The following is a 23871-nucleotide window of genomic DNA, read 5'->3' as shown; positions in this document are numbered from 1 at the left end:
TTCCCATTGTTAAACGTATCTGGGATTAAAGGGATCCGTCACTCACAACAGGGGGAGGCATAGGGGTAACATAATATCCAGACTTGCAGTGTGCTTCAAAACCATTTTTATTTACCCCTATGCCTTCCCCTGTTGTGAGTGAGGGATCCCTTTAACTTATCAACAAAATAATGCAACATTTATACAATGAAAAGTTCAAATCGGAGCATGCCATTCTTATACTTGAGGGTAGGCGACAAAGTAGGCGATGACTGTGTCTTCCATATTAATGTTACGACACCTTCCCTCCGCAGACCGCACGTGTTATAGCGCGAACAGCGCGTGATAAAGTCCTAAACGTTACCGCGAAACAAAATGGCAGATCGTTTGGCGGGTAAATTTGGCTCGTTTTAAAATAAATTTATCCTCATTAAAAATAGATACAATTTTACGACTGATATTGAGTTTATGATCTTTCAAATAAATCCAAATCTTACCCAACCTGAACTTTTCCTTTAAATTTAAAAAACTTAGGGAAATTCAGTTGGAATAAAGTAGAACTTTTTGTAGACTTCTTACAAAAGTCCTTTTTTAAATTTTGTAACACTTTCGGAAATTTATTTTTTCCTCTCAAAATTAATAACCAATAAAAAAATAATTTAAAAAACGTTCATTTTTATAAGTCATACAAAGATTACAATTTAGATAGGGTTCTGTTTAAAATCGTTGTGAAAAGGCTCCGGCCACCTACTACCAAATTGTTATTTTTAATATCTCATGACAAATTAAAGGCCTAGGTTTTCTTTTTCCTGTCCCCCTTTAAATTAGGCCAACATGTTCAGCGGTTGGCCTACCACCAGGGTATTTGTGCTCCACTAAGTTAATTTAAAGGGGGACAGGCAGAAAAAACCTAAGCCTTTAAGCTATTCCGACCAGACCAGTTTCATTTGAGGTTTTCGAGTATGCTCTACAACTTGTTCATTGACAGTTTTCGTCTACCACCTAGCGTTAAAAAAATAAAAATTCCAAAACCGTCACGATGTTGCTGAAATTTACAGATAACAACGATCTTCTCCGATAGTGTACATTTCTAGGTAATATAGGTTTTGAGAAAAATACCTGGGGCGATCAAATTAAAACAACCTGTATAATGTAGATAAAATTACATTGGACAGTTTCAGCTGCTCATAAAAATATCATTGTAGACGTTCACGTTCACGTCATTTCACGTCGAGTAAGTGAAATTGTCTAATGAACATGGGCAACTTTCTAGGAAGGTACCTCGGGTGACCCAATCGCTGAGACTTGTATTGAAAACGGCGAGGATCAGAGGTGTTCGCAGTAGTGGGCCCACAGCTTCATTTTATGGGACCCCAAAAGAGCCACCTCAAGTAAATTTGTAGGGCCCCAACTAATCTTCAGTAAAATATTATAAAAGAGGGCACACTTTTAATTATCCCACACCTCTTAACATCCTGTCGTCGATACTAGGTGGAAAGTAATTTTTTCTGTTTGTACTATTTCTGAAAGGGAATGAAAAATTGTATCTTTCCGTTGACGTAATGTTGGGTTATCTGACCGAATGGGACGCGAATCTAAATCACGGCAATCCACTCATATCTTGGAGCGACAAGGAATTCAACGGATTGTCATTGTCGTCGTTTCTAGACACCTTCATAGTCCTTAAAAACGTTAAAAACACGGTGGTAAAATTTAACTTCTTGAAGCCGGACGTCTTGCAGCCGGCCTTAATGATTTTACAGTCAAAAAAAAGTCAGGTAATAGGTCCTCTTGATATGTTTGCGGCTATGGTTGCACTGGTGTATTGGCAAAAACGTAGGTGTTGGCTGGCACATGTGTACGTGAACCCCCCCTCATACTCTTAAATAAAGATATTAACATAATTATCAATGAGCAGGTGCTAGCCGGCACCTCTACGATACTGTATGGTAGGGGACTACAACGTTCGTTGCGTTTAGTTCAGAATGTATCAAAATAATGCGATACGCCTTGTAGCTTCCTATTGATATCTGGCTTCAAGCTAACGTCCTGGAAGGCCCACAGTTTTCAGAAGACGACGAACTTGCGTTTGGAAGTACAATAGACGCGTCAACATTCTTCGAACTAGTGGACCAATTCGACAAAAATGTAGTGGTATCCCTAGGTTGGGCTTTGAAGGACGATGAGTCGGCTACGCGGTACGAGTACGTATTAATAAAACGCCAAGTATAAGTACGGCAGACGCAAGACTACATCTACACATTATTTATGACTTTCAGGTGGGAAAATGTTCGCGAAATGGCTAACGTGATACGATGTCTCAACGTCTATCACCCAATAAACGTCGAGTACCAAGTTACCATGGCGCAACAATCTATCGAACAAATATTTTGGTTGTTGAATGCCATTCCCCACAGTAGCGTGGAGCTTCAAGACCTAAACGATGGTGGCTTGAACTACGACACTCTGGTCAAACTAAGCATGGCCCTGTCCAATTACCCCTTGTATTTCACTTTGCCAACAAACACCGACGCCGTCACGAAGTTTAAACTCTTAATGACAACGCAAACTATGAGCGCCAACGTTAAGAGCTACGGCAACGATTTGGTCTACAAGGACAACGACGCACCGAACGCTGGGTGGATTATTCGTCCAAACAGACTGCCGACGAGCCAAGCAAGATGTATTTTATACCCATACATTACCACGAAAAGCCTTATGATCAACGGCGGTGAAACCACCTTCTTAATACGCAATCAACGCTACAAAATACCTACCAGTTTCACGGGAAAATTGACCATCATGGAAGACACGCCACTCACTGAAAAACGAGGTTATTACGTCAGTACTGTGACCATTCTCGCGATGATGTCCCAAAAGCTACCTAGCGACCTCACTCAGTTGACCACGGACCACATCTTTTCCGTTTTGAGCAACGAGTGGGACTTCAGCTTGGTTCACCAAACCAAAGGCGATGAAAGCAACGAATCAAACTCCCAATACTACTTCCGGTTGAGCGTCGGCGACGACCGATGCTCTTACATTGCCAAAAAACCAATTGACGTCCCCATTGAAAGCGACACTTGTCCCAACAAACTCATTTTAAATGGGGAATACGTCGTTTTCGCGGTAGTGTACGAAGGCTGGAATGGCGTCGTTTTGACTGACATTTCCTTCAATGGACGTACCATCAGTGGCGCGTATTTGTACCGTCCGCCGATTTGGATTTTGACGTTGTGTATCTCTGTACTTACCCGCCTATTAAACTACTAATTCAGCGTGCTAGGAAGTGACCAGGAAGCGTAGAAATCACCCGAAAATAGCAGTCCAAAAAAACAATTATGGTTAAATGTTAAAAAAACAGCTTTAAAATAGTGAAATTACAGTGCCAGATAAAGATAATTCAAATAGTCTTGTCGATAATTCAAAATAATGCCCGAAAAAACGCCGACCAGCTTAGGAAAAATGTTCGGCGGCACAAACGTGCGCCTTTATCAGTGTGGAATGTGGAGAATCGAACGATTTTCAACCGGTTGAAAAATTAATATCAGGGCTGCCAAATTCAGATTATTTCGTGTGAAATACTCCGAAATTGTCCATCTTTCGTTGGCAAAATAAATTTTTTCTTTAGGCTGCTCGGATAAGTAAATTTAATGAGTGACGTCATAATTCATGCAAAAGTGGATTTCATAAGAGAAACAAAATTTCTAATGGAGCAGCCTTAAGAAAAACGACTATTCCGCTCTACATAATCGACATATTGGGGTTTGATCATATATCAAAAGCCACTGCTTTTTGTATTTAAATTTTTCAAGGTATAATTTTGCTTTTTGGACACCGTTTGGTTTAGCTTTATCCATCATAAACATCATGCCGCTATTCGACAACCCCGCCAACATTTCCGAGATGGAGAACTAAAATCGTTTAAGAAAACTTAACGCGCCCAGAAAATTTTTGTATAAAAGAGTATTAGGGATCGTAAAGATCGCTACGACCTCGGCCACTGAAAATGGTCAAGGATAACGATATCGTTATATAAAACGACTATACGTTTTAGTGCTGTAGCTAGACTCGTTTTGATTGTGATAGTGAATAAACGTATACTAATATTGTGCACCACAGACCATCATTCCGCCACTGCAGAAAGATATAATTTGGCAACCACGTTAACAACACCCACAAGATGGCACTCCAAAAAAGGGGTGTGGTTTAACATAATAAAATGACATTGGGAAAAGGAAAAAAAGTGGTAAATGCAATAAATAATTCAATTTAAAACATACTATTTAATATTAATTAATTTAAATCGCCTTTATATTATTAACCCAAGTATACAATACACCTAAATTTGTTTATACAGTAACCACCGTCTTTTTTCACATAATCTGTACAATCGATTTATTTTTTCCCTATCAATTCTATGTCGCTTTTTTTCTCTAAATACATTTCCTCAATAGATGTTTCAGGATTTGATAAACATCTCCAGCTGAATTTTTTCCAATATTCGAAATACATAGAAAGGGGTGACTGCTAAAAATTATCTTAAAATTAACTAATTTCTAAAAATATCATTCAAATGCTATAAAATGGTAAAACATTTGCTGCATTTAATGATATTATTTGAAATTTAAAACAATTTAAGCAGCATATGTAAATTTCGCCGGAGAGAAACAGCACCTAGAGGTTTCTATCAAATTCAGAAACGTCACTTATTTTACATTATACATTATGTATAGGAACGTGGGAAATACTGAGAAAAAAATTGAGAAAATATAAAGATGTTTATATCTTTTTGAGCTCAATTTAAGTGGCCACGTTTGGTCAGAGCCACCCACATTTGTAGATTTTCAATTCCAGACAACTAAATTAGATGAATTTTAACTAGGATAGGCTCTACGGGACCCTAAATTGTACCCGCCCATTGCGCGTTTTTGGCCCACCTCACAGCCCATGACCTTCGGTGCAGTAGAAAACTCAGCAGGATCAAACATGGGCGTTGTTCCATTACTAGCTAACGGCATGGAATCAGCACCCTGAGAAGATATAAAAGAGTCATCAGAAGTTGGATACTTTTCGCTTGTTCTGGAACAAAGGAACTAAACCTTTTACGCTAAATTGAACTATTCGCTTGTTCTGGTGGAGATAATTACTTTATCCAGTGAAACATTCGTCATGGTCAGAGTATTGGGGCTACACTTTTTACTCCTCCCAAAAAGAAGAGTAAAGAGAGTGAATTGATAAAATTGTCCGCTTATCTACTAAAATGGCCATATAGGCAGCCATTCTGGAAAAACATTATTCCAACTCTATTTGCCACCACAGAATCAGAGTATATGAAGTCATAAGGCTACTCTTCTTACCCTACTTCAAAATCTCAGAACAAGCAAAACTATCCGCCTAGAATTTACTGAAAATTTGGTAAGCTATACCAAGTGCTGCATTACCCCATAGACCGGCCAGTGCTTTCCCATAACTCAAGTGTATTTTATTTTCTGTCAAATCGAATTGGGCAAATAAACGGCTGCCAACATATCAGTACCCCAACTGAGAGTTGAACATTCATTCCCCTCACAGAGCCTCTCTGGCTTGCTCATCCCCTTCATTCTCATGGGCATACTGTATTCCCTCAATCTTATTGTGCATGCATATTACAGGGAACCACAAGCTGGTCCAAGGGGCAATGCAGCACCCTGTATAGCTCTAAGGAGTGAGCAAAAAAAGAAATAATCACCTCATTCTTCGGTAACAGAATATGACCTTGTGTCACAAAATCATTAGGAGAGTCTGTGGTGGAGGGGGCTTGGGAAAACAATAAAAAAAATTAATTCTTTATGAATCTTTTCACTTTGGTCTTGAGACTATTTATTATAGTTTAAACCAATTAATGAAACCAAATTTAAATATATTTACAAAGTAGCTTAATTATTAAAAATTTTTGTGTCTATGGAGGGTTGTTTGATAGTTAAAAAGCTGATGTAGTAGAAGTTGACTAGTACGGGTTAAATAAATCAGTTTGGGTATTAGTTAAAAACATTTCTGACGAATAAGCCGATACTATTTAACAAGTTGAACCAAATCCCATAATAACAAAACATCTATGGCGTTCATTTTAAGTTGCTCCAAATACTCCCCAACTGCTCCGAAAATCGATATATGTTAGGTTAGCCTAGCTGATTATTATTAATATTGATTATTAAAGAAGGTACTGGAATTTTACATTGGCAGTTGTTCCTAGAAAGAGCAGCTAAATTTGTGATAGAACAAAATAATGCTTTTTAAAATTTAACGTTTCTCATTGGAATGAAAAAATTTGTAATGTCTGGAGTAGAATCTACATTTTGAAACATTATCAGAGGGAGGAGCTTCGTAATTATTTCCAGAAGCCCCACTATTGTTCATATCACTTTTCCATACTCTAACAATGTTATGAACAACCCAAAGAAACTTCCATAAAATACGCCTACATTCGGGATCCTATTAAGCAACAGTTAACCCTCTACTTAATTCTTTTTAGAGCAAACCCAAGAAATTTAGTAATAAATAAAAAAAAATTAAAACTTTACCTGGTGCAGGAATGAAAAAATTTGGAATCTGAGGGGTAGAATCAATATTTTGAAACATATTCTCAGATGGAGGAGGCGCTTCGTAATTAATTCCAGAAGCCCCACTATTGTTCATATTCAAAACATCAACGTAATTTTGTCGCATGCCTAGACGTTACAAAGAAAACCTACCATTATTCAATTCCCTTTAAAAATTGACTGATTTTTAAACGTACTTTTAAATTTGGGTCTTTGAAATTTGTTTATACCCGTGGGTGGATTTCCTGGGTGACCACTGACTGGAGAATTTCCACCGAAATTACTGTTTATAATTGGGGGAGATGCAAAACTGGGTCCTAATCATCGATAAAATTGGTCATAAATCTGGAAAAAAATCACAAACAGAATAGTAAAATACTGACCCTTTAATTCTGAATCTTTTGGTGGAGCTACGGGTGCTGCTTCTGCAGAATTTTCATCATCGTCAAAAGTATTGACCCATTTTTTTTTCGTATCATCCCACACAATCTTTAAAGCGCAAAAAAGTATTTCAGATGAGACTATTTTAAAATTATAACCTCTAGCTTTAAATAATACCGTGGGATTTTTATCATCTGGCAAGATCGCCTGATTCGGTCCTTTTGGCAAAATTTTCCCAAGCATATTACTAAACCAGTTACCAGCCTGAATAATGTTGAAACAAGTTACAAATACATACGTGAAGTTACAAAAGTTTAAAATTAAATTGAAAAATAATCACTTGTGGTTTGCTCTTCTGGTCTTTCTTAGAAGCCACGACAGCTGAAGCATTTTTTGTCTGGGCTTGTTTAGCCAAGGAAGACACACTTGTGTTGTTCACAATCGAGGTAGAGCTTGAGTTGCTAAAGGAACTATTGCGGCGTCTGTAACCTCCGACACTATCTATGCTATCTTGTCTTTCTCTTCCAGATATTGGAGGAGCCTAAAACAAAAATTCTTACTTTAAAATAAAGTTATTATATAAAAATGTTATTTGATCAGATTTTCTTCGGCCAAAGTAAACTCGAACAAAGAATCAAATTGTAATCCAAGATGACCTTTTAGGATTTTTTTTACACACCATGCACACACACGAATTGAATTCAGGAAGTGAGATATCAAAGTACATGGAACAAAAAAGTATAACATCTTTTATTGACAACCAGAAATAAAATATAACCATTCTCTAAACTTTGTATTAATTTTATTTTAAACAGACTACGTGATGATGACTATAACATCCGTAAATAGAGTAAAATACTTATATTTTTTTTCAGAGTAATTTTTGTATTAAAAATAATGGACTAGGAACATACACAAAACACTAGACCTAGTACAAGACTATACGTTGTTTTTCTCTTATTATCTAATGGTAACAGGATAAAAGGTTCTTCTTAATCGCAACACGTAACAATAATAAAGAGGTATAGGACTAAATACAATCTCAAATACGAATAAACTTTAGAAACATTAGTGCTTTGAGCAAATACTTCAATAAATTAAAACGGGATAAAAATGGCAGCCAACAGCGAAAATAAATAACAAATAAAACGTATTTTATCACAGACGATAGGGAGTAAGAAAGTTGAAGTGCTTCTTCCAGACTTTCCTCATCTTTAAACGCTTACTACTTACGCGACGTCCGCTTCTAGAGGACTGCAGAGACGTACGGTTGATAATCTCACTGTCGGAGAGAACTTCCACGCATTTAAAAGATACTTTCTTAGCTCCAATGGAGGGTTGTTGTTTCTTTTTAGGGGACAGCCAAGTCGAAGTTCCCTCATCTAAAGAGTTGGACTGATGTTTCATAGTTTTCTTTAAATGTTGTTTCTTAATAACTTTCAAATGTAAATTTGAGCAACCTTCTGCAGTCCACTTGGCTACTTCATCATCGAGGCTGTCTTCTTGATCTTCCTTTGGTTCCAAGGACTTGTTATTGTCATTGTAGCAAGGGACATCAACAGGAAAAGTGCGTTGAAAACGTCTCAGGCGATTTCGGTTTGAAACATGAGGTAAAGTGGAAGACCCTTGAATGCCATACCAACGGGAGGTTAAAAGGCTTTCGCTTAAAAATGGAAAGCCTTCTTGCAAGAGACATGGCTCATCAATGGGATACGTTCCACCAAAGATAACTGGTTTAGTACCAGTTCCGGGTTTCCTAGAGCTATTCTTTTTGCCCTTCTTTGAGGTATTGGGTTCTTCTTTGAGTAAATCCTTCGGATTATTAGTTTTATGAAGAATACCTTTAACGACGGTAGTAGCTCCAGTATCAGATTCAACTTCAGAGGTTGCTGTGGCCAGTGAACCTGTAGAACCATGTGTTTTGTGTCGATGACGATGACTCTTCCATGGGAAACCATCCTTACCAAAGAATTTTTTTGAAGAAAGCATACCAAATACATTCAGAGAAGCTGTAGTCTTGGGAGACATTTTTCCAGACTCTGACTGTTCAGATTTTATTTTATCTCCATGCTTGTGATGTGGGCTCCAATCAGGACTACTATCAGTGAACACAGCATCATTCTTATTATAATTCAATTTTCTCCTTCTTAAAACACCTTGAAATCTCGCTACAGTTTTCGAAAATTCTTTGGGAGACGCTTGATCCAAAGAGTTCATTTTCTTCCCTTTATCTTTTTGTTTATTGGATTTTAGCCAACTGGTAGCTCCAGCAGACATTTTGGCTTGCGTTAACTTACTGGACGTACCAACTAATGCGTGAGTATCATCATCATCCGAGTTGTTACAGCTTCTTTTAGCGGGTGAGCTATGAACGGATGATCCATCCCCAAAATCACTATCAGACTCTCGACAAAGCTGAATTAAGAGTCTCTCGTGAGAGGAACTTATATCTTGATTTTGGAGCCTTGGTGGGAAAGGAGGAGGGGTCACAGGACTAGAGGGAGTTTTAAAGGAGGAACTGGGAGTGGACGCTGAAGTTACCTGCGTTGTATGTTCAAAGGGTGATGGTGGAGAGAGGGTTGTGGGTATAGGAGCATCACTCCGCTCCTGGGCAGCATTAAAAAGATAAAAGACACAGAGAAACTAAATTTTTGAAACCCCAAACAAAATAAAAATAGACAAACATTACAAGCGAGAGGAGAGAAACACAGCCAAAGCAGTGCATTGCGTATGAACAAAAACCAACTTGAAGATTTATTAACAAACACGCACTAAGAAAACATGAAAAAATTGCAATTTAACTAGCAGTAAATTTTGTACGTGATCAAAATGTCTTTGTTTTGATCTACTTTGGCCTATGAAATTGCGTTGGTATTGCGATATAATTATTTCTTTGGCACGCGTAGAATAAACCAAAAATTCCCAATCTTACCTGAAATTGGGCAGTTGCTGAGCCGTAATAATCAAAAGAATTTTTGGTTTTCGAAGTAGGTGATTCGTTGTTATAGCTGTTACTTAACGTGGACGATTGCTGATTATGTTCAGTAGAATCTGTTAACGTCTGGTTCATATTCGGTACCGATTCCGGAGGTTCTGATTGGTTAAATTATATTAGAAAAAACATTGCAAAGTGCCCTAAGAAATCAAATATTTATACCAGGTTGCCCGTACGAGCCAAAATAGGCAGGCTGGGAATATATATTCTGATTAGAGTTCCATTCACCAGTGGACTGGGGAACGTAGCTTTGTTGAGAATATTGACCTATTTGGACCTTACAAATTTAATTATTCCAACTACTTTAAAACGATTAAATGTTTCCATCGAACCAGTTTGATCTTCACTGGTGTTCCAAGTTCCGCCACTATCGTGTTCAGCCAAGTAGGATGAAGTTTGAAAACTATCATTACCGTAAGTCTGTATGGAAAAATAAGTTATTCACAAAATGTGAAAAATAAAAATATAAAATAAACATTTTATGCTCACCTCCTCAGTGTTCTTTACAGTGCTGCTAGCGAAAGAAGCATCCTTGGATAAGGAAAGTAGTTGTGTCAACCATTCCGGGTCAGGAATATCTTCAAGTTCTCCTTGAGCTTGAGTATAATGAGGATCATGATATTTTAATTTCCAAGCAATCTCGGATATATTCATAAGTAAAGATATAGAAAACGAAGTGGGATTTTTCTTGGCCATTGTGGTCAGGGCTTCGCAGTAATGTAAGGACTGTTAAATGGATATAAAGTAATTAAATTTTTTTTAAAAATTCATTTATAATGCAAGGATTTACCTCTTGTAACAAACCGTATTCCGCTAATCTGCTAGCGTACAGGAATTTATAGGGCTATGGATATTTAAAAAAAATTTACAATGTGTTTATTTAATAAAAATGGCCACTAAACCATCATATTGGGAAAAACTCTTACCTGTAAATGTGTTAGGACAAAAGCAGGGTTTGCCAATGACTGGGCATATTCATAAATTTCTGTACATTGAATGGCTTCATTTGATGCAAACTCGGAAAAAGGCAATCTGATGAAATAAGCTAAAGTTATGTTGGAAATTACACCTATACCTCAAAGGAATACAATTCTTACGCATGATTGGAAGATAATAAAACCATTTTACTAGACTTCTGTTCGAACTTTCCAAATTCAACTTGGGACATTAAATAGCAGAAATGAGCTGCACTTAGACAGCCTCTTTGCACTAAAGTATCACCAAGAGTCATTATGCTACGGCTGTCAACGTCTGGTTGGGATGACAAATTAGAAAGAATCATGGCCAGATGAACTCTCCAATCTCCAAATTTCTCATCCGCTAATCTCTAAATATACAAATCATAATATCAGAATGCTTCCTCAGATTTTTGAATCTAAAAATTAAAATTTATAATTTACTGTAACAGCGTAAGGTTGTCTTCCAGACATGAGTTGGTACAAAGTTTGCAATGGATCATTCAATGGCAAAGAGTTTGCAAAACGGGTCATAATATTAGCATAGCTTCTTGAGTCCATTTTGGAAGCCAAGAAAAGGGCATGACCCCAAAGTGCGTGTTTGCTAGCCCATTCCAGAGCGTCCTAAAAATGGAACCTTGTGAATAATCAAACGCAACAGTTAAAAATAAAAATTTACCAACCTTTTTATGACCAAATAATAAATATTCAGTGAATTTCTCCGTAATCTGCCCGGTAGTGAGTGTTTCTTTACCATTGAAAGTATTACCATCACTGCTGCGCCTTCCACTGACTCTATTGTCATGAGAAACAACAATGCCCTCATCCGGAGATGGAGTTGTACTGCCATTGACAATTAAATGCCCATCACTGGATGTTGTTAAGAGAGTAGGTAATTCTACAGCATCTTCACTGGGAGAAGAGCTACTTCCAGCCGTGGAAGCCTGGCGTATCAAAGAAGTGTTCATCATTACTGCTTTGGTCTGTTGTCGATCTTTTAATAACAATTCAGCTATATCACTCCCGGAAACATTCTAAAGAAAACGAAATGGAAAAATTTTATCTGTGAGCTTTTAAATTTATTTTAAGTACTTACTCCATTTTGCCGTAACATCAAAACTAACAGTTCCCATAACAGAATTCTCGAATCTCTATCATGAATATCAATATTACGTTGTAGCATTGTAATTTTTTGTTGGCAAAATTGAATAACGTCATTTTTGTGTGTTTCACCACTGAAATAGAAAGTTGTTAATTAACTATTAAAATAGACAAAACAATAGCCATATAAAATATAGTCACCTAATTAATGGTCCAGGAAATGATTTCAATTCGGTAACATTTTTATCAGAGTGAAGCATTTGCTGCATAAAACAAAAATCCAGAGTTAGTATTATAAATACCCAGTAATAAAGCAAGTCTCGGCTCTATCACAAAAAGTAAAAAAAATATGGCAAAAGCACTTGGGAAGATGTTATTAGGTGTATTTTTACATAAAGTTGTTGTAATTTATGTTAACACAACATTTACACAGTCAATCCGCAATAAGGGCACATGATTTGAGTAGTGAGAGTAGCTTGAACCACTTGTATCATCATTATAGCTATCAGTGGCCAAAATCCTGGCTACGCCACTAATAGTTATATCAAGAATTTATTTATTTATAGTTAGGAAAAATAACTATCTTTAGATGATCCGAGTGCATCATATTATAGTTTAACCCAGCACAAGGGGAAGGAAAAATGTCACGGGCAATCACTTAAGTTTCAGAGATCCAATGAGATACCATACCAATTTGGATTTTTCAGGGGAAAAGAGCTTCCAATTTTAGAGAATGAGGTGGATTAGGAGCAATGCCAAAAATAATCTCAATAAAGTCATTAACCATAAAACTAAATAAATACATTCTGGTTTATATACTATTATATAGATCATTATATTACCTTGAATGGAGCCGACACTTTCTTTAAAAGACACATTTTACCTGTAAATCATGAATTTGTATGGAAGTATCGCTAATAGAAGAGGCCAAAGGCATTGAAAATATTATTTTTCCAGAACTAATCTTTGCTATAGCATGAGGACAGGAATATTTGGAAGGAGTTAACCTTTCTGGTGGTGTTGCTATGTGGGAAGCAGCAGCTAAGTATGACACAAAAGACCATAATATAAATTTAATTATATTGAAAAGGGTATTTTTATACTTTAAAATTACCAGAATCCAAATTGGTATCTTGAGAATTATCAAAATTGAGACTATTCTGGTAGCCAGAATATTCAGAGCTAGTGTCATAATCTTTTTGATACCTTGAGCTATCTTTGCTAAGGTCTTCATTGACAGAGCTTCGACCCGATCGTGAATGAGAACTCATTCTATCAGATTCATAACCCATTTGACTATAGTAAGCTCTATAATTATCGACTTCTTCTCTGTACCTGAAATAAAAAAGAAGAAAGATTTAAAACTATATCTAATACTAGGACACTTGTCAAAAAAGAAGTTGTGAAACTTACTTGGTATTGGTCCTGTAAAGCTCATCATAATAGCCGTAATTATAATTCATCGGATAATTGTAATAATTTAAGTACATTGAATAAGGATCAGGTGGACGGTAATAATCGTAACCATATCCTCCACTTTTATTATAATTTCTGTTCATTTTGTAGTAATCATCTTCCCCACCTCTCATGTAAGGTTGTTGCCTTTGTTCACCTTCATATCCGCCCCTCGAATTTGTAAAGTCCTCACGATCTCTGCTTTTCTGATCTGATTCAAAATCCCTATTACTTCTTCGATCAGCCCTTAAGTCTTGAGCATCTCTTAAACTAGCATTTCTCATATCTCCACTGTCTCTAGGGTCCCTTAGATCCCTGATGTCTCTAGGATCCCTGATGTCTCTAGGATCCCTGATGTCTCTAGGATCCCTGGTTTCTCTAGGATCCCTGGTTTCTCTAGGATCCCTGGTTTCTCTAGGATCCCTGGTTTCTCTAGGATCCCTGGTTTCTCTAGGATCCCTGGTTTCTCTAGGATCCCTGGTTTCTCTAGGATCCCTCATGTATCTAGGATCTCTTGAGTCGCGGGAATCCCTGCGGCTCCTATGATCTATATAATCTTCTGGATATCTATCTTTAGTTATTCTAGAATCTCTAAATCCTTCTCTAAGATCCCTATTGCTACCACGGTAATCATACGAGACTCTGTTACTGCTAATATTATCTTCAGAACTTAATGCTCTTGAAGGTGTTCCTACACGTTCAGGTCTTGAAGGTCCACCTAATTCATAATCTTGATTTCTGTCATTGTATCGACTAGAATAATGGCTTCTCACAGGTTCAGAGGCGCGACTAGAAGGACGAGAGTTTTTGTCGTTGTTGTAGTAATAACTATCGCGATTGTACGGTTTATCCAAATCTTCCATTTCCCTAAACCGATAATTTTTTGGATCTTGTCTGCCACTGTCCCATTGTCTGTCTTGACTTTCTTTACTCCTTCTTCGAGAATCAGACAAGTTTATAGTATTTTGAACATCATTCTGCATGGCCCGGTTACCAGGAGACTGAGATCTACTTTTATCAAGGCTCGAATTAGACAATTTCATAGAATTTTGAGCAGTTTCTTGCTCATTCCGCAAGGACAAATTTTTTGTTTCACTAGTTTCATTATTGTTTAATGTGTTCTGCAATGATAGTATTTGGGATTTTGGTGTCAAGTTTTCAACGGTATTTTCAAGAATCACTGAATTATTAATTTTTTCCACAGACGGTATCACGACTGGTATTGAAGGGGGCGCTTGCTTAGAGGCTGGGCTACTGGATCGTGACAAATTATTAGATACACTAGCGGGAAGCAGTAATACACTGGGTAGATTTGGTTGTTCCCACAGGTTGGTTTTAGCAGCTTCACTATCGAGTTCTTCGGCAAAATGCTCTTTATGCAAAGCCAGATGATGCGGGTTAACTTTATTAACATTTGAATCAGGCGGACGTTCTAAATTATCTGGCTCAGACTCCAAATTGGCGGTTTCTTCAATGTCTTTATAAATCTCCAATTTGGAAATACTCATAGTAACATTTTCTCCAGCCTCCTCTGGCACTTCCTTCTGTACAATTTCCGTGGTTAAAGGTCGACTCTGTGGTGGTTGAAATGGTCCACCTTCCCAAGGTTGAATTACCACTGGTTTCTGAGCATTGTCCACCAAGTTTTTACAAGGAACTTGCTCATTAGGAGTGTCTGAAGAGCTGGGCAGTTCAGTTAGTTCATGTTTCACATTGCCAATGTTATGAACCGGAGACAGAGTTGAAATATCCAAGGGTTTCACAGGTTCAGGGACCTCTTGATTAGGTTCTTTGAATCACAATAACCAAAATTAGAGTTGGAATGAATGAGTTTAACCAATATGTCAATATTTCTAGTCAATGGGATTAGATTTAGCTAAGCCTTCAAATTAGTCCCTGGGGTTCGAATTCTTTCATTGTTAGAAGTACAGCCCAATTTAAATTATTTTTAAGTGCTACATTATACATAACCAAATTTTCACATTTGAGAAACAGATAAAAAGTGTCTAGCACGGGTTTATTCTATCAGATTATTTCCCAGATCAAGAGGTTGAAAATTAATATATACTCACCATCAGCTTGAATTTCGTTGTTATACTGCAAAGGAACTTCAGACACAGCAGGAAGATCTGGGATCTCGCCACCTTCAACTTGTTTTGTATCAAGAAGAGCTGAACTTTCATGAAACTGATTAGATGGTGTGTTTACTAAATCTCTAATTTGGGGAGGATTGGACATTATAAGTTCTGGTATTGACTCTCTTTCAGCAGTAGAGCTATCTAGTGAAACAGGGTTCCAAGAAGGTTCGTTTGGCTGATTCCAAGAGCTTAAAGATGCATTAGCGTCTGCTAAGTTGGATTAAAAGTAAGTCAAAAACTAAACATACACATTAAGAGTTAATTTGTTAAACCTTTACCAGGTTGATAACTAAGTTGCTGTTGATCAGAATAATTCCACTGCTCTTGCGGTACTTGGCCGTAATAATATTCTTGTTCAGGGACAGGTTGTGCATGGTATTGTTCGTAGCTAGCTTGTTGAGATTGATCATTTAAATGTTGCTGGGGTGGTTGAGGGGTCACCCATTGGTTACTTTCTGGACTTTGGTCAACGGACCACTGCCAAGGATCAGCCTTTAAAACAAAATAAATTTTACATCTAGCAGAATTTTATTTTACATTGAGCTAGTTAAATTACCTGGGTGTTTAATGTATTAGTTTGTGGTTGAAAGAGTGCGGCATTATTATTATTGTTTTGCTCACCAGACCACGACCATGGATCAGTCTATGAATGCAATAAACCATTAAATTCATACACACAAATATAAATTTTAGATTTAGACTTGAATCTACCTGCTGTGGGTGTGTAGGTTGAGGACAAAAATAAGGTGTTTGAGGCGTTGAAGGGTTGTAGAAGGTTATGTTGTTTTGTTCCGGGGGAAAATTTGTGGGCTCTATTGTCGCCAGCCATGGGGGAGCGGACACACTATTTTAACATAATGCTTATTAGATTTTCATAAGTTGGGAAGTTATTTAAACTCTTAAAACTTGCCTATTATTTTCGGGTCTAGTTGGAGGTGCTAGGGATAAATCTCATTATATTCTGATAGAAATATCAAAATACGAAATAGTTCTACTAAAATTATAATTTACCATTTAAATCATTTCGATCATTATTATACATTTTGTTTCACTGACAATGTAGATAATTCTATATAAAAAGAAATTGTATAAATTTAAGTCTCTAATTACAATACTAAAAATAAATTTTTGATTATCAAGATGAGAGAGTAGTTAAAATTAAAATTTTAGTACCCGTCTAAATTTTAAGCATATTAAATTTGTAAGAAAATACTGAATACATTACAGTAAACTTAAACGCTGAAAAATAAATATTTTGGACCAACAGCTACAAAAACCTACAATTCTATGTAACATATGAAGTTTTATCATTAGTCTATATTATTATTTCATAGTTATCTCCATTAGATAGAGATACTAAAGTGACATCCTCACAAGAAGAAAATCACGCCATAGCAAGGCACTTTAAAGGGCTACGAAGGCATCAAAGTTAACGGACACTAAATGGTGCTGATTCAGAGATAAATGGTAACTTTCACAGACAGAACTTAAATTTATCGTACAAACCAAAAACTAAATTAGATAACAGTTAAACCCACCAAGCTCTGATGTTAAAAAGTCTATAATTTTACAATTAATATAGCAGTAATTAAAAAATAAAAGGTCAGCTCTATTGTTAATGTGTTTTAGTGTAATTGCTGATTGGAAAATATTAGTGGAGGCTTTTCAGAGGGAAATGACCCTTGCCAATGAATTATTAATTTTATTTAGCATGTCAGCAGTTACAATTCCGCATATTTAAGAAATCAGTGTGACTGGAGAATGTCCAACTAAAAATTTAATATCATATGTTTGGGATTTGCAGCATTTACTGTGTTTAAATAAGAAACCAAGACTTCCAAAAGAGCTATGAGCGATTTCATAGAACTAAGGCAATTTTTAAATTCAAAATGTGTCTAGCCTGTCTAAGGTTTTAAAAACCACAGTAACTATTGTAGAGTTTAAAATTAAACTTTAAGCATTTATTCCCTAAATATATTGCAATATAATAAGTTGTTATGTAACAATATTAAACCAAATACCTAAAGTTAATTTTTCTGATACAGACTTCAACAACTTGAACTTGTACTGAAGCCAAGGCTTAGAAATTTAGGTCAATCTCCTTGATTTTCGAATAAATTCTTTCCCATATTAATAGAAAATAGATAACCATGGTAAACCATATTTAAATGCACATAATAAATTAAAATATTAAAGATAAACTAGTATATAATATCTTTAGTCTTGTAAGATCAAGCACCAAAATCGAGCGACCAAAATAATGTTAAACTGCCAGCTGGTGAACCGAGAAACGTACCGGAATACATGGAGCTGACAGAGAGCTGACGTGTTTGCCCACGGCCAACTTCGATCGCGCGTACCGCGCTTTGCGGCTTTAGCGGCCCCGTCAATCGCCTCGCATCCATAGAGATAGAAAATCTCTAATGTTAATTTGCGTGTATGAATAATCCCGATAGGGGCGCTACATACGACCAAAAACCTACTATCACCAAAGGCGGGGAATACAAGCGAAATCGCGGAAAAATGTTTTTTCTTCGGTTTTCCATTTTCCTATTTAGAAAAAACAAGGTGTAGTAAGTTAAACCAAGGGTTAAACCATGGTTAAACTATCTTTCGCAATTTATTTATGTATAATCATACATATATACGTTCTTGGTATAATTCATAATTTAAAAAATTATTACCTTATAAATATTAAATGAAGAAAAAGAGACGCGTTTTTTACGCGAAGGCGCCATATTATAATACATAGTTTTGAAGGCTGTAGAGGTGTTTCGAGCGTTTTGACGCGTAAATAATGTCTCTCTTAAAATTTTTAAATCTTTAATAATAACAAATCTTTATTAATAGTATATATATATATATGAACCAGGGCGAATATCTCAAAATCTGTTTTAGGAACGATTTTGAAATTTTCAAGTCGTATACAAGATGTAGAGGGAAACCTACGGCGAAAATGTAGATGACCTTGAACCATGTCTTCAAGGTCATCCAAAACCTAACCCCGAGAACCGTAAGTGTTAGAAAGTTGGTTCCAATTAGAAAAGTGTTCCACGTGACTTTTTAAGTACAAGTAGGTTTGACCAATAGGAAGCCGAGAAATGCTAGATGAAAAACAAGAAGGTCGTTAAGTTGATAACGTGTCGAAAGCGAGGTTCGGGAGCTGATAACTCTAAAGATACTCGTGTTAGAGTACTGAAATTTGCTACACATCCTCATCAGGATTGAGGGTCTTTAGTTTAAAAATTTCAATGACCTTGAATCATGTCTTCAAGGTCATCCAAAAACTAACGTGAGAGCCGTAAGTATTAGAAAGTTGGTTCCAATAAGAAAAGTGTTCCCCGTTACATTGTAGGTCTAATTAGCTTTTATTCGATCGAATTTGACCAATAGGAAGTCGAAGAACTCTTTTTTCAGAATCACAAAGGTCGTTAAAATGAAAATTGAAAGAAAACGCACATAACTCGAAACCAATTCGTGTTACATCGAAATTTGCTAGACAAACTCAATATGGTGGGAGTTTTTGTAAAATTGGATGACCTTAGGTTTAGAAACTAGGTTTAAATAGGAAATTTGTGAATCACCACTTTCTCGTCAAAGTAGTGTTGAACCGTGTCTTCAAAGACATTCAAAAATACCTTGACTTCCTTATAAAAAGAACCAGAAAGCTTCTTTTTCTCGGACATCTTCATTCAATTCAACGTTACTCTAATTAATATCTAACTAACTAAAACTAATAAATGGCTTTCGTCGCGTGCGCGTAAAATGGAAGAGATAAACTGTTACCACGGACACACGACAGATTAAATCGTACCGCTAGACAGCTTTGGAACTAGCCATCGAAAACGATTTAAATGCATTTTAGAATATTGAATGCAGGTTCATAAGAGCCTAAAAAAACAAATAGAAGTTGGCCTGCTATTTTATTTATCATAAAGCTGGATAAACGACCACGAAATAGCAAGCAAGTACAATGGGGCACCAACCCACCGGCTGCTGTCATTAAAATGTTTATAAACAAATCCAATTCTTGGTAAACCAAAAAGGCGCGCAACTCAATTTCGGCGCCCCTCTCAAACCAGCGCCCTGGGCAGTTGCCCGGGTTGCCCGGCCCTTCAGCCGCCCCTGAAGCTATTTGTACTTATAAAGTCACGTGGAACACTTTTCTAGTTGGAACCAACTTTCTAACACTTACGGTTTTCGAGTTAGTTTTTGGTTGACCTTGAAGACATGGTTCAAGGTCATCGACATTTTCGCAGTAGGTTTCCCCGTACATCTTGTATACAACTTGAAAATTTCAAAATCGCACCTAAAACAGATTTTGAGATATTCGCCCTGGTTCAGTATATATATATAAATATATATATATATATATATATATATATATATATATATATATACGGTTATAAACTCGTGAATTTGGTATATATATATATATATATATATATATACCAAATTCACGAGTTTATAACCGTTCTTAGGTAGTATTTTCTGTAAATCTAATTAGTTTTAAGAAAAAGAATCTTAAACTGTTTTAGAAATATTTTTCTTTTTACCATAATTTCCAATCGCTAAGAACGCACTAGAAAATGCGTTTCTTTCAAATCATAGAAAGCTAGTTTTTTAAATAAAAATTAAGAATGGCTAATTAAATATTTAAGGAGTAATTACTCAAACAAAAACATATCTTTTCACAGGTTAGTGATAGAAATAGTTGTTTTACCCGCAATGATTATGAGGGAAACCGGTGCACAGTAATTGTTTATCGCTAATATCTACGTTAGTATTGTCATAAGCCTATCAACCCTAAGTTTGAATTGAAAGACAGTGTTGGTTCAAGCTAACTACTGGCGAAAGTACAGTGCTAAATCCACGCGGTGGCGGAAAAGAGAAACGTAACGCATCCCGCAATGCATGATGCCAGCTGCTCTGGGACCCTATTCTGTAAGCACTTCTCGATCGAGATCTCTCTCGATCTCGAATCGCTCTCACGAGATGTTGAAAAACGCTATTCTATAAAATATTTGTCGAAAAATGCTACTCGAATTCGATGGACTTCTCGAAGTCGATCTCGTCGTGTCCGAAGCTTACGAGATCGCTTTCGACAGAGGTTTCAACCAATCATCGAGCTAGTAGTTCTTTTTAATTACCTCCCTCCCCCTTCTCCCGTGTTGCCAAAAAGCTACCACTACCCAAACCGTCTTTCTTAGGGAAAAAAGCAATGGTGCTTGCTATAGCTCGGCTTGGATTGTTAAATATAGCCTTAGAAATCGATAATAGGCGTAATTTTCAAAGATAAAGAGTTATAAGAGACCAAACAATAAATCCTTTGGACTTAGAGCTCGGCGTTTGTTTAAGAAATAATTCATATTCATAATCTTCATTTTTATCCACAAACGAAAATTATCCGAAAAAAACCCGATTATTTTACATGTTAAATTGCTATATAGCCGTGGATAATATCCATGGAAAAACTGTTATTCGTAATTTTTATGGTTAATCAAAACTTTAGCGGTTAATTTAGCTGTTTCGCCGAGCTCTATTTGGACTTTAAATATATACTGCAGTACAATGAAAATAAATATCCTTTCTCTAAACTATAAAACATGGGCGTTTGTAATCAGCTGTTTTTGTGATGGTGTATTCTCATTGGTCGGAAAATAGAGAGCCTATGCGCGATTACAACCGGAAATATGTAGAACCCACGTGGTCTACTCGCTTGTCGAGAGTCGAGATGTATCACTTCGAAGTCGATTTCGATGAAGTATAGATTCTATACTTCATCGAAATCGATAAACGCTATTCTATACTATAGAATAGCGTTTATCGAGAAATGACTTCTCGATCGAAGTGATCGCCTTCGAGATCGACTTCGAGTCGACATCGAGAGTGAGATCGAGATAAATTAGAGAATAGCCTCCCTGGTAAGAGGGAGAGAGGAGCGTAGAGAGAGAAAGGGGGAAGGAAGAAGCTTCAATTTATCTCTACCAATTTTTATGAATAATTTAAATTTTGGCCGTTAATTTATCTGTTCCGCCGAACTCTATACAGGCGCCATCTAACCCGTTCACGTTTCGCTACCTTATTGCCAAAACCAGGTAACTCGAAAAATTATATTTGTCTAAAAATGTATTTACATTGAAGTGTTCGCGTTTCACTACCTTATTTCCAAAACCAGGTAACTCGAAAAATTCGTTTTAGATAAAATTCCTCTTAGATAAAATTCCTCTTGGGTTTATTAAGTTAAAGTACAAGATGATCGGAAATTTGTTCAAATATAAATTTAATATTTGAAATATAGTTAATACATCGGGGGGATTCTGTGTACTTAAATGTCCGTGACATCTAATTGTTATTATATAGATACCTTATATAATCCTATAGCAAAGACAGTTTCTCTAAACAAAAGTACATCTAATTTTATATAGATACCTTATATAATCCTATAGCAAAGACAGTTTCTCTAAACAAAAGTACATCTAATTTTAACAGAAGCCAACTGAAAACCTACTGTAAACAAAGATAATTTAAACTCGTACCCTAGATTCGAATACTGAGAGCTTTCCCATTGGCGGTTTTGTTAAGAAGCATTTACCCTTCTCCGGCACGTGACCTCATAAAAATCGGTCTATATCGGTTGCGGTAAGGCGCAAACCATGGAGCGAATTTTTTTCGGATATCCAGCGGGAAGTGAATAAACGCTATCGGCAACGCGCGAGAGAGTGATTTCGAATCTAGGGTAAGAGTTTAAATTATCTCTGCTGTAAACTAAGTATTATAAATAGTTAGGCCTTGTAAATGTTTGCGTACGTGTAGTTCAAAATTATAAAAACTTCGTTTACATTTAACAAAAAAGATTTATTCGCATTAATCGTAAATTGGTGATTTTACATGGAAAAAAAGCTTTTCGCGTTCTTTCCCGTTCACTCTCGTTTCTCTCTCTTCTTTCTTCAGAAGGGGGTTTTTCCGAAACAAGAGTGCTTAATCCTCAAGGCGTATGAACGACTTTCTCTCGAGTTTCTCCTCTTTTTTCTTCACTCTTTGGCCTATTCTTTTCTCGGACGGTCCGAACTGGGTTGCGAAAAGAACCGTCGAAACTTGGGTGTGACTAAAACGCAGTTGAGTCTGGACAGTCTGGACTGCAGTGTATGGTAGGAATCTACTTTCCTACTAAACGTAAAATTACTATGCCACGGGGACAAGTTCACATATGCTAAACGGTGTTCAATATTCTGGACGAAGTGATTAAAATGCAGTGATGCAGTAGTCTGGACAAATATTATTACCTCTCCGAGGGGACAAAGTTTGGTTTCGTTGTTCTTTTTTTCGTCAACGCTCACCGTCGCGACAGTTTTAACTCAGTTTGATTGGATATTTCGTTATTGTAATGTTTATGTGAAGGTTGTGAATGTTGAGTTCGTATTATGACGGTTGTGGGTGTTGAGTTTGTGTTATGACGGTTTTGGGTGTTGAGTTTGTTGTGTTTGTGTGATGATGGTTGTGCATGTTGAGTCTGTAGTGTTTGTACGGGCGTTTTCTCTCCAACTTCTTCTTAATGCCTTTGGGACGGACCGAGTGCTGAGTGTTATGCAACCTCTCAACGTCCAATGGCAGGGTTTCCACCAGTTGTACGCGGTATTCGTCTTAGTATAAATTTGCGATTTATTGGCGCCGGCCGGGAATCGAGCCCGCGTCTGCCTCGTGCAAGAGATTTACTCTAACCACTCAGCCACCAACGCTTGTTATAAATAATTTAGTATTTTAATGTAAAATTTGATTGTGATCAGGAATTGAACTCGGGTAGCATTGTAACAATGCGGATAGTTCACCGCCGAGCCATTGACTTCCTTAGGGAAAATATTAAAGTAAAGGAACCATTATGATAAGGCGGGTTATTTACTAAACGGATTAATACAATATCTGTATATATTGTTTATGGAACTTTGTTTGTTTATTTTTTAGTACGGTTTTTTGTTTTGTTTTAAATTTTGGTTAAATTCTTAACAAAATTTCGTTAAAACACAAAAAGTAGTTCATGGTTACCTTTTAATAACGCTTAGAAAAAGGATAATTATTCAAAACTCCCGCGGAAACTATATCAAAGTAATAATATAGCGCCACTGTGTGGAGAACTATCAATCAAACCGGGTAAAAAATATAATCTCTTCTATTTTTCGAACTTTAGTCAAATCTCGACGGGTCAAAAAAACACAAAATAAAAGTATATAAGACCGTTGCCGTCAATATAGAAGATATAGTCTTACTTAGTTCTTGGCAGGACGGGG

General features: G+C 36.6%; 2 protein-coding genes across 5 annotated transcripts; one reads left to right on the top strand and one right to left on the bottom strand.

The window, feature by feature from the left end:
- The first annotated feature begins 1303 nt into the window (after window positions 1–1303).
- On the top strand, window positions 1304–3589 carry LOC149949029 (uncharacterized). 2 transcript variants are annotated; one of them, XM_090174238.1, is made up of 4 exons: window positions 1304–1370; window positions 1510–1757; window positions 1996–2183; window positions 2259–3589. In XM_090174238.1, exons 2-4 carry the CDS (start codon window positions 1542–1544, stop codon window positions 3250–3252), a joined length of 1398 nt encoding a protein of 465 aa, XP_090030364.1. In that variant the 5' UTR covers window positions 1304–1370; window positions 1510–1541; the 3' UTR covers window positions 3253–3589. The 2 variants fall into 2 exon arrangements, with proteins under 2 accessions (XP_090030364.1, XP_090030365.1); XM_090174239.1 differs by having other exon boundaries at window positions 1336–1378.
- Window positions 3590–4245: 656 nt separating this feature from the next.
- On the bottom strand, window positions 4246–17890 carry LOC149949028 (uncharacterized). 3 transcript variants are annotated; one of them, XM_090174237.1, is made up of 28 exons: window positions 17608–17877; window positions 16598–16655; window positions 16497–16524; window positions 16298–16430; window positions 16143–16229; window positions 15865–16078; window positions 15521–15796; window positions 13407–15237; window positions 13108–13328; window positions 12877–13034; window positions 12195–12256; window positions 11989–12127; window positions 11576–11926; window positions 11337–11516; window positions 11034–11263; window positions 10863–10968; window positions 10727–10780; window positions 10426–10662; window positions 10269–10356; window positions 10099–10203; window positions 9874–10034; window positions 7282–7482; window positions 7119–7205; window positions 6944–7049; window positions 6758–6877; window positions 6543–6689; window positions 5711–5778; window positions 4246–5012 (listed from the first exon to the last, which is right to left on the bottom strand). In XM_090174237.1, the coding sequence occupies exons 2-28, from the start codon at window positions 16626–16628 to the stop codon at window positions 4857–4859; spliced, it is 5577 nt and encodes a 1858-aa protein (XP_090030363.1). In that variant the 5' UTR covers window positions 16629–16655; window positions 17608–17877; the 3' UTR covers window positions 4246–4856. The 3 variants fall into 3 exon arrangements, with proteins under 3 accessions (XP_090030363.1, XP_090030361.1, XP_090030362.1); XM_090174235.1 differs by lacking the exons at window positions 4246–5012; window positions 5711–5778; window positions 6543–6689; ... (2 more) ...; window positions 7119–7205; window positions 7282–7482 and adding an exon at window positions 7714–9548 and having other exon boundaries at window positions 17608–17890; XM_090174236.1 differs by lacking the exons at window positions 4246–5012; window positions 5711–5778; window positions 6543–6689; ... (2 more) ...; window positions 7119–7205; window positions 7282–7482 and adding an exon at window positions 7714–9548 and having other exon boundaries at window positions 15521–15793; window positions 17608–17890.
- Window positions 17891–23871: the final 5981 nt, after the last annotated feature.

Source organism: Leiobunum rupestre, chromosome 4 (genome assembly GCF_980474605.1).
Source record: "Leiobunum rupestre chromosome 4, qqLeiRupe1.1.hap1, whole genome shotgun sequence".
NCBI lineage: Eukaryota > Metazoa > Arthropoda > Arachnida > Opiliones > Sclerosomatidae > Leiobunum > Leiobunum rupestre.
Note: the sequence above shows the minus strand (reverse complement) of the source record. Positions and strands in the feature narration are given on the sequence as shown.